Source organism: Hemicordylus capensis, chromosome 1 (assembly GCF_027244095.1).
Source record: "Hemicordylus capensis ecotype Gifberg chromosome 1, rHemCap1.1.pri, whole genome shotgun sequence".
Taxonomy (NCBI): domain Eukaryota; kingdom Metazoa; phylum Chordata; class Lepidosauria; order Squamata; family Cordylidae; genus Hemicordylus; species Hemicordylus capensis.
In genome coordinates this window covers 204,588,835-204,598,440 of record NC_069657.1, presented here as the reverse complement: position 1 = coordinate 204,598,440, position 9,606 = coordinate 204,588,835, and the positions used below count along the sequence as shown (strand labels likewise).

General features: G+C 43.5%; 1 protein-coding gene across 9 annotated transcripts in view; it reads right to left on the bottom strand.

Moving 5' to 3' along the window:
* Positions 1-2,358: 2,358 nt before the first annotated feature.
* The window catches only part of PPP1R1C (protein phosphatase 1 regulatory inhibitor subunit 1C), a 75,658-nt gene continuing 68,410 nt past the window's right edge, over positions 2,359-9,606 (bottom strand). For 5 of the 9 annotated variants that reach the window (XR_008311110.1, XR_008311112.1, XM_053269911.1 and 2 more), the window contains one exon: positions 4,815-6,799. Coding sequence is in view for 7 of the 9 variants with exons in the window: in XM_053269911.1 (XP_053125886.1) it covers positions 6,716-6,799 (84 nt within the window). In the remaining 2 variants the exon portion in view is untranslated. Of the gene's footprint in view, positions 2,834-4,814; positions 6,800-9,606 lie in introns of those variants that run through there. The other 4 variants (XM_053269958.1, XM_053269925.1, XM_053269939.1 and 1 more) reach the window with 2 other exon arrangements.

Genomic DNA, 9,606 nt, shown 5'->3' with positions numbered 1-9,606 from the left:
GTGAGGAAAGCTAGCTGGTGTGCTCCTGCTCCCTGTCGCCCCATGTTCAGAGAATAAGGGGATGATAAGGTCTGAAGAAGGCTTATGGCATGCACAAATGTGGATTATTACACCTGAAAGCTGAAGTCACAGGGCATAGGCGTAACTATAGGGGGGGCAGGGGGGCACGTGCCCCAGGCGCCACTTAGCAGGGGGTGCCAAAAAGTGCCCCCGCCGATTTGCCGGGGGAAAAAATTATTTATTTATTTATTTATTTATTTATTTATTTATTTATTTGCAGAGCAGTCCCCCTCCCCCGGTCCTGGCGCGCCCCCCCCCCCCATTGGCATTGCTCATCCAGCACTGGGTGCCACGGCGTCTTCGTAGTCCAAGTCTCTGACTCTCACTCCCCGGCGCGCCCCGCCGCCCCGCCACCAGTCGCGCATGCGTCGAGAGGAGGACACGCACCAGAGCAAACTTCCTGAACAACTCCCTCTTCTGAACAACTTCCTGAACGCCCAAACCAGTTCCCCTTTTTGCTCATTCAAGTCCTTCCTCCCCTATAATCTAACCACGTTTTAACTGAAAAGGTTCAGGGAGGGGGAGATGGGGGGATGTGGAACCTTGGGTTCCACATCCCCCCATCTCTCCCTTCCTGGACTTTTTCACTATGTAATGCAAGCTAATTTAATTATATGTCATCATCAAAATGGATTAGCTGTTTCAGCCCATCAGGAAAGTCTAAACCTCCACCGATTTAATTAACCAGACTGAAAATCAGATGAACAGAGAATGTTTTAATGAAAGGTGGTATATAAACTTAACAATAAGTAAAACTATCATTAGGAGCAATTAGCGATTACTTAAACATTGGTGCTGCCAAGCAATTTGTAAATAAAACTTGAAGCCCTTTGAAAATAAGCTGGAATTAATTGTAGGTTGGGCAGGGGGTGAAAGTATATACTTCTAAACATTTATTGTTAAATTTATATACCACCTTTCATTAAAAACAACCTCAAAGTGGTTTGGTTTTAGTCATGGATTTTCATTTTAATTGCACTTTTTGTCAATGTGATGAAGATTAGTTAAATCTGAGTGGTCTTAGGCAACCAATGTTGCATCTGAAATGCCATTTCATTTTTTATTGTCATAAATACTCTCCAACCAATTTAAATAGCAAAGGTGTATATTATCACTTTATTCAATTGCAGGGAATCTCAAAAAAGCAGGATTTGCAACTAAGGCAGTGCATATCTTCTCTAAAATGGCCCTTTTATAGTTTTTCTAACTTTGAAATCGTAACATAAAACAAAGCATAAATGCATAAATGCTTCCCCCTCCATTTGAAACCTTTTCTGGTGTAAATAGCGCTCAGTTTTGGAAAAGGGGAGTCTTTCTTTAACAGCGGGAGAATAAGGAGTCTTTAGCACTATCACCCTAGTCCCTCGAATTACTTTGGAGTCCTTGGTTTTCATTTTGTTAAAATACAGTCACTCACAAGGAAAAGTCAGGAACAGAACCAGGGCGTGAGGGAGGGGCATCATAATCATAATAATCATCATTGCATCATAATCATCATCATAATCATCCCCCCTCAGCAGAATTGCTGAAAGTGGACCTTGTAGTGGCATTTTTTGAGCTGAAATCTAAGTCAGTGTCAGTTTACGGGGGACTGGAGGGACTCTTTCCCCATTAGCTTTTGTAATGACCCTCTTAGCTTCTGTTTTTTGAAGGCTACAAGGGGGCAATAATTTGGCAGAAACTAGGGTGAGTCAGCTTGGGGCTTTTAGATTTCACACACCACCACCCCCAATTCTAACACTGAATGTGATTAAGCAATTGAGTTCTCCACAAATTCATGGTTTATCATAAACCTCATAATCTACATCCTGCTGCACGAAACTCAGTTTAGTATTGAAGGAGCAGAGAGGTTAATCTTTTAAACATGGCCAAGCACAGTGTAACCTTACAAAACTTTAGCTTTGAACTGGTGCTACGTTACAATAGTAATATATCCTCAAAGCAATTTTGAAGAGATGTTTTGGGAGTAACCTACAAGGACATTAAATCAAAAGCTTATCAAGTAAGGGAATAATAAAAGTTGCAATCTACAATATCAGATACTGTACAGGCAAGACTTGGCCATCCTAATATGCTTTAGCGGGACATCTGGCTGGGAAGCATCCTACGAACTCAGCTGTGTGTCCACATTGCTGTTTTCTTGTGCAGACTACAGTGCTGGTAAATTGGTGGAGAATCAGGGCAGATAATGTGTACAACTTGTTGACAGCAGGTCGCAAATAATGCAGAATCGCCATGCTGAAGAAACTTTATTTAAAGGTTCCCTTGCCGGTTAGAAGGACTATCTGAAACATAATCTTGTCTAAATGTATGTTGTCTTTATTTTTGTAGCATTTACATCTATACTATTTACAATTGATCTTAAACTGCAGCTCACATTCAGAATTTAAGCTGTAGCATCAGTAAAGAGAGGACTTAACGTGTTTGCAACTTATGTATTTGAAGTGAAAGAAAGAAAAGAAGGAAGGAAAATGACTATAAAAGAAATGGTTATCTTCAGTTATAGAGCTCAGTTCAGCAAGTTGCTGCAAATTCCACCATGAAATCCTCCTGCTGTTGGGCACGGACAGGCAAAGACTGCTTTGGGTCAGAAACACAAGCAAGAGAGTCCCACTGTAAGTAACAGAGAGTTTAGCAGTTCAGTTATTGACCATAACGATTCTCCCACAAATGCTCAGTTCCAGTTATGGGCTCCATTCCTCATCTCTTTCATTGACTCCTTCGTCCTCCTCTGGGAATGCTGAGTCATTCTGGTTTTTTAGGTGCTTAACCCCTGCAAATATAAAGACCACCTTTAATACCACAGAAACTCAAACCAGAAACTTATCTGCTGCCATGAAGGAAAAAAATGAATCATGGGCAAAGTTCTATCTATCTATCTATCTAGCTAGCTAGCTAGCTAGCTATCATTTTAAAGGATCTCTATGGTGATCTTATGAAAACAACTGATTTACTGACCATTAAAAGTTCTGTTTCCATTACATGGCTATAATAAGATTGCCAAATAGTCAGGGTCAGGGCAAAAAAATCCCCTCTCCAGGCTACCTCTGTGCTTTTAACGGCAGCTCAACTTGCAGAAATCAGCAAGTGAATGGAGATAAGCATTATCTCCCATGAATGTCTGCAAACTAAGTGGCTGTGAAAGGCATGGAAAGAGGAGTCATTAAAAAAACACAGAAGTGGTAACATGAGATTCAGGCCACATCCACACTTAATGTGAAACCAGAGGGTTGGCCTAACCTGCAGCTAATTTTTCAAGCCATGAATTGCATCACAGATGTTAATCCAACCACAGTCCAGCAACCTCTGGTTTCAGGTTAGGGGAGCCCCTCCCTCTACCTGGTGTGCTGCATCCCAGCAAGCTCCATAGTGCTTGCATCACCAGACTGTGGGCAAGGCACCTGAATGTCAGCAGGGCAGCAGCCATTGGCCATGATCTGCACGGGGCATGCCAAGAAGGGAGCCCTAGTTATCTGAGTCCCTAATAGAGTGGGGTCGCCATTCTGGACAAACAAAGATTTACATGTTCAAATGTGCAGACAGGCTTGCAGAGGATATGCTTTGACTGCTTCTCCATGGCAGTCGCCAAGATAGGGAGAGTTGATACCAGATGGCATCTGCTGTCTCCATGGCCTGACATTCTCATGAAAGAGTAGTCCATGGGAGAAGGAATGTTATCACACATTATTAGTGATGCTGCCCAACACCCCTGTCCCCACAGACAGTTCTTCTCGTGAGCTGTGAAGGGGTATCCACATGATCCACACGGCCTAACACTCTCACAAATGAACGGTCCACTCAGGAACAGCATCCATCCTCATCACATGTGAGGAATTGCTCCTTTCAATGGAGACAATGCTGATCCTGCTGCCTGGACTTTCTCATGAGTAAGCCTAGGGGCTGCACACATTCCCCCAAGGAGAAGAGTCGGGAACCCCCTTCCACAACATCACTGTGCCAAAAAATAAATTAAAAAGAGAGAGAGCAGAGCCATTCAAGAATTCCTGTTCAGGGCTGCCCTTTAAACCCCACCTCAGGTGTTGCCTCCCTGCCATATGTTGCTGCCCGAGTGGTCATATTTTAGAATGTGGTCACATTTTAGAATGTGAGCCCTTTGGGGACAGGGAGCCATCTTATTTGTTTTATTTCTCTTTGTAAACCGCCCTGAGCCATTTTTGGAAGGGTGGTATAGAAACTGAATTAATAATAATAATAATAATAATAATAATAATAATAATAATAATATGGGGTTGCCCTGTTTATGTTGCCACCATGACTGCATTTGCTTATGGACATACATCTTGATCACTCCATTTTCTGAGAGCTAAGCACACAGTGCCCGTCTGGCCATCCCATCCCCTTTCTCTCCTGACTGTGAGGAGGGGGTAACAAGGGACAGAGTGGGACGAGGGCATGCCCCCATGTGGCTTTCCTGTTTGACAGGCTTTGAAGCTTGGGGTGGGATGTGGTGGTGTCCCTGTTGCTGGGATACCACTTTACTGGATTGGAGACAGGAGGCAAAGCATGTGCTTGGAGAGGTGGCCAGCGAGAAGCGCTGCAGGCATGGAGCAGGCACAATCCCCGGAGGGACTTGGCCACCCTTTCTATTATTACGGTTCCAGAAACTTCACGAAACTGTGGTTATAGCAGCATCCATGTTCGGATGTAATGATGCTGCTGAAAAACCTCAGGTTGCAGCGGCGAAACTCACTACAAACCAAAGATTCGAATTAGGAGTGAACAGAAAAGAAAAGAAAAGAAAAGAATTTTTTTATTGATTAGTCAAATGACCATATCAAACAACTACAAATTTTAAAACAGAGCAAACATAAAACAATGTAAAACCTTAAAAGAAGCATAGCAAACCACCACAGGTCTAAAAACAGGGTAGAAATACAGCAGATTGAAACTTATTTGAACCATATCAAGAGACAACAGAGCTAAAAATAAGGCAAATGTACAACAGGAAATTTAAACAAAAAAGTAACAATTTCTGAAGATCATGCGTTTAAAACAAGGCAATAAGACAAGAATATTTAAAACAAAGCAAGAATATTTAAAACTAGAAACAAACACAGGTTTAAAGCAAGGAGAAAAGCCAAAGATATCTGAGACAAAACAAGAATATTTAAAAACCAAAAACAATTAAAATGTGATATTAACCGGGAACAGTGGGCAGGAGTGTGTCTATGCATGCATGAGTATAGAAATTCAACTAAACTAGGAGACTTTTGTTATCACGAATTACTGCTGTTGTGATGTGTCATTGTGTTTATCATATGTACAGTTACACTTTTCATAGAGCTGTCACAGGCATTATGCCATTTGGCCCACTATTGAATTTTTCCCTTGTTCTATACTAATGCTAACACTTTATGTAATCAAACATGAAAGTTTATGCTACAATAAATGTGATAATTTTGAAGGTACCACAAGACGATGGAAAGGTTATCAGGCAATGATTGTTGAAGTCAGCTTCATACCTGGTAGAAAACTACTAATATAGCCCAGTGGCTGTTTTTTGTTTTTTTAAAGGTTACTTGGGTTACGTGTTGTCGTCCTGCTCCTAAGTTGCTTCTACGCCCTGCCGTAGATTCCTCTGCTACAAGACCATCTGATCCTCAGGCTGCTTGCTCAGAGGATGTTTGGTTCTGTTTATACTCCTGGCCTGCCTTCAAGTCACTCTGTTCATGCTCTACTACATCTTTTGTACTCTGCTAAACTTGCGTTCCTCATTATTAAGGCAAGGTCTCTGTGCTCTGGCTGCAACCCTGCTCTGAATTTCAGCTTTTGTTTGGTGGGGTTTCACCTCTCTTGCCATCTGTCCTACAGCATTGCTCTTCCGTTCTCCTCACAACGTAGCACTGATTTCCCTAGGTCTGTATTTCCTTTCTACCCCACAACAATCAATTTGTACCCTCAGGTACACCTCCCTCAGAATCACCCCGCTCAACATCCCTGATGCCACAATACAAGAAATAATGCATATTTGAGAGTTATTTGGTCTCACTTCTTAAGTTTGCTGTTTTCTTCTTTCCTTTCCCTCAAAGGTTCAGATTTCACTGCAGGTAATTTAATCCAATTAATGTTGATGAAGAAAGCCTGAATGCCAAGCCATTTTCAGTAAGCATGCACTAATACGCTTTGAACTGGTAATGCATTTTAGATTAAATCACTGCCTCAGAGCTTATTTGCAGATTCAGGATAAATTATCTGTGCAAATGAGGCAACTTTCTGACATTTCCACAGTCACATCATGAAGTCTCCAATGGGCAAATGAAAACTTGACATCTGGTTTAATCCATCCAAACAAAGTACAAGACATTTGAAAGCAAGTAAGTATTCAGCAACATGCCACAAGCTTCTTTAATGCTTTTGGGACTTAACAGAAGCTCAAAACTTTGATACAAATCCAAGTCACAAGATTCAGTGTAACAATTAAAGTTTTGAAGTTGGCTATTTAACATTTAAATAGCATACTTGTTGACATGCTTGTTCACACAACCATTTTGTGATGAGTAGGAGCCCAGCTGAGATGTTACCCTATATGCAACACATGAGTAGCCTTGCCACGTCCTCTCCTGGAATTTTGGGTAGCCCCTGGATTTTGGCTCCTCCACCAGGCTGCTAAATTCCAGCCAGATTTACAAGGATTTCAAATGCGCTGCCCGGATTGCCTGGATTTTACTCTGGATCCGATCACATGGGAGGGCTGAGAAGGAGGGGAAAGGAAACTAATCTGTCAAATAAATAAATAAATAAATAAATAAATTCAAATTAGTTGCTGCATAATTTGCATTACATGCAAATTAGGCTGCCCGGATTTGGAAAACTTGAATATTGCAACTCTACACATGAGTATCACCTCATCTTGGCTCTGCAAACCCAGCAAACACACAAGCATGGCTGCCAAGGGCGCTGTAGCCAATAGCAGCAGCTGCAAACCCTGCCTGTCCATGGCAGATCCTCCAAGAGGGTGCATGCCTCCCCAGCATGCTTTCTGCTGCCTGCAGGCTGGAAACGCTTCATGACATCAGCAGCTGCCCTTCCATTGGCAGGAAGGAGCAGGAGGAGAATGCGGCCTTGCCAAAGCTGCTCCAGCTTCGGGATCATAGAGTGTGCTATGCAGGCTGGCGTGTCCATTGATGGCAGCCACTGTATGCACAGATTTCTATGATTTCTGTGCAGGGGAGGGTTTGCTGGGTGCTGGTGGCTGGCTAGAAGAGGCATGAGGGTTCACACGACCAAGGAGTCAGGGTAGGAGGGCTCTCGGCAGAAATCTGGGGAGCCTTGCCAGGAGCAACCTGAGCTGTAGGGAAATGTGTGAGTTCTGACAATCATGCAAATCTGCATAGCCAACCTCCCACCCTCATTTTAACCGTCATGTGAACCAGCCTAACGTGTTTTTGTTACATATAGATGAACTGAACCAAAAGGTGTTAGAGCACTGAAGGACATATGGTGCAGCCCCAGTTACTGGGGCTTTGGCATTCATTTCAGTGAAGGAAACAGTCTTCCTTGCGTCTTACAACACGACATGTGAATGCCAGAGAAGTACGTCAAACTAGATTTGTGCCCTATAAATGTTTCTTTCTGTGGGTATTCTGGTGGGATGCATTCTTCCTCTGATGCACAAGAGTCTTCTGTCCTTTTGTGCTTGTTTATGGGAACAGTGTACCTAGGTTTCTGCACACAATGGAAAAACATAGCCTAAGCCTCTGGCCCTGATTAATCAAACTGCCTTAGATAGAGCATTTTAACTTGCAAGCTTGCTATACTGAGTTTTGCCATGGAAGAGTTTAAAGGGTCAGGCTGCACTGGGTTAGTAAGTCCGGCAAGAGAGAGGGAAACTCTGAGCTCCCAAGAATCTATTTTTGTCCTTTTACTGGTCCGTTTTTTAAAATAGCCACCCTTGTGTCTCTAGCAAAGGCTTGTGGCGGGGGGGGGGGGGTTACTGAGCTCCGGTAGCTTTATATCCTGCAAGTTTCTACAGCAGGCCAGGTGGTGAATGAGAGATGCTCTCCAAAGAAGAGCCAGAGTGTGTGAGGCCCGTTATAGCTCAGCCACAGGCATGGCAGTCCTGAAAGGTCTGGGGGGCATACTGTGCTATAGTAAAGGCCCCTTTATGACCCCTTCTCAGGTGCAGAAACCAGAGCGCGTTCAGAAGTGCTGTGTAATGGGCAATGCTGTAGACACTCCCAAGTTTTTACTGCTCAGATAGACTGCCCTTGATGGAAGCTCTTGTGCAAAATCTTTGCTCGCTATCATGTCCAGAGTTACAAGCCTCTGATTTTCTTCTCCCCGCACTTTCAGCCATTCAGTGGCTGAAAGTGTTATTGGGTGAGGCTGCTAGTACAGGGCCAATCAGAAGCTGCAATTGTGCCATTCTGCTTACTTTAGTGCCCTCAGTGTGCCTCTGAGAAACTGGCATCCATCTTTCCCTCTCCCGTCTTTAAAACATGCTTAATTATTCCATGCTGAAAATGAAGCATGGTGTAATTTAACATTATTTTTATTGCGTCAATATAGTATCAGATCTTTGTTGCCATTTGTGCCTCTTTCCAATTTGTCCCCATGGAACTAAGCCCCACGGCATGGTCTGAAGACACACAAGGCTGCAACCTTGCTGAAGCTAAGCAGGTCCAGGTCTGGTCTGGGACTGGATGGGAGACTACCCAAGAGCCCTTCAAATGTTGCCTTAGGCTTCAAGGAGGAAAGCCAAGATGTAAATGAAATAAATACACAACAATAAAGCTAGCAATCTGACCATTGCCCTCAGTTCTCCTCCTCCCTTTCCAACGTAGAGCTATAGAGTTACAACCCTGGCCCAGCAAAGTCAATGGGGCTATTGTCTTCACTGCCCCAACTCTTCAAGCAAGGACAATCAAAGGCTGTTTCTCGCTGTATTCATTTGGCATGCACTGCATCAATTCCCTTTCCTTTCTTCACATTTAAAAGTTGCTAACAGCAGCATTGGCTCCTCATGATTAGCACAGAGAGAGGTTTCCTCGACACAATGGTGCTGCTGTCACAAAGCCTTCCCCGACTGAACAAAGCGTGTATTTGAGTCAGAGGCTGGCTTCGCCTGTGGCTGAGCAGTACAAGTCTTTTGTTGACAGTGCCCCAAAGCAGAAGCAGTTAAGGGTTTCATTGCTCCAGGCAAGTCTTGCCAGTATGTAAACACTGGAGATTTGCTGATTCCTTCATTCCCTCACTAGTCCTCAACTGGAATTCATCAGCCAGTCAGAAGACTTCAGATAAAAGAGCAGAAGCCCCACAGGTCAACTCAAGGCCTGCTGTTCTATTTGCTAACAATCTCAGCTAGTCCTTTAATGTTTCATATGCTGAAAGTAAGACAGCAATTCTGAACTGGTGGTTTAAGCCCTATGGCTCTTAGTGGAATAACAATAGCCTTAGGACAAAGGATGAGATTGGGAAAGGGTAGAGAAACCCTGGGATATATGCAATAAAGTTTTCCATGGCTATCACACAGTAACTGTTTGCACACTGGATCCCACCCCCCACCCCCACCACCCCCGTCAGGCT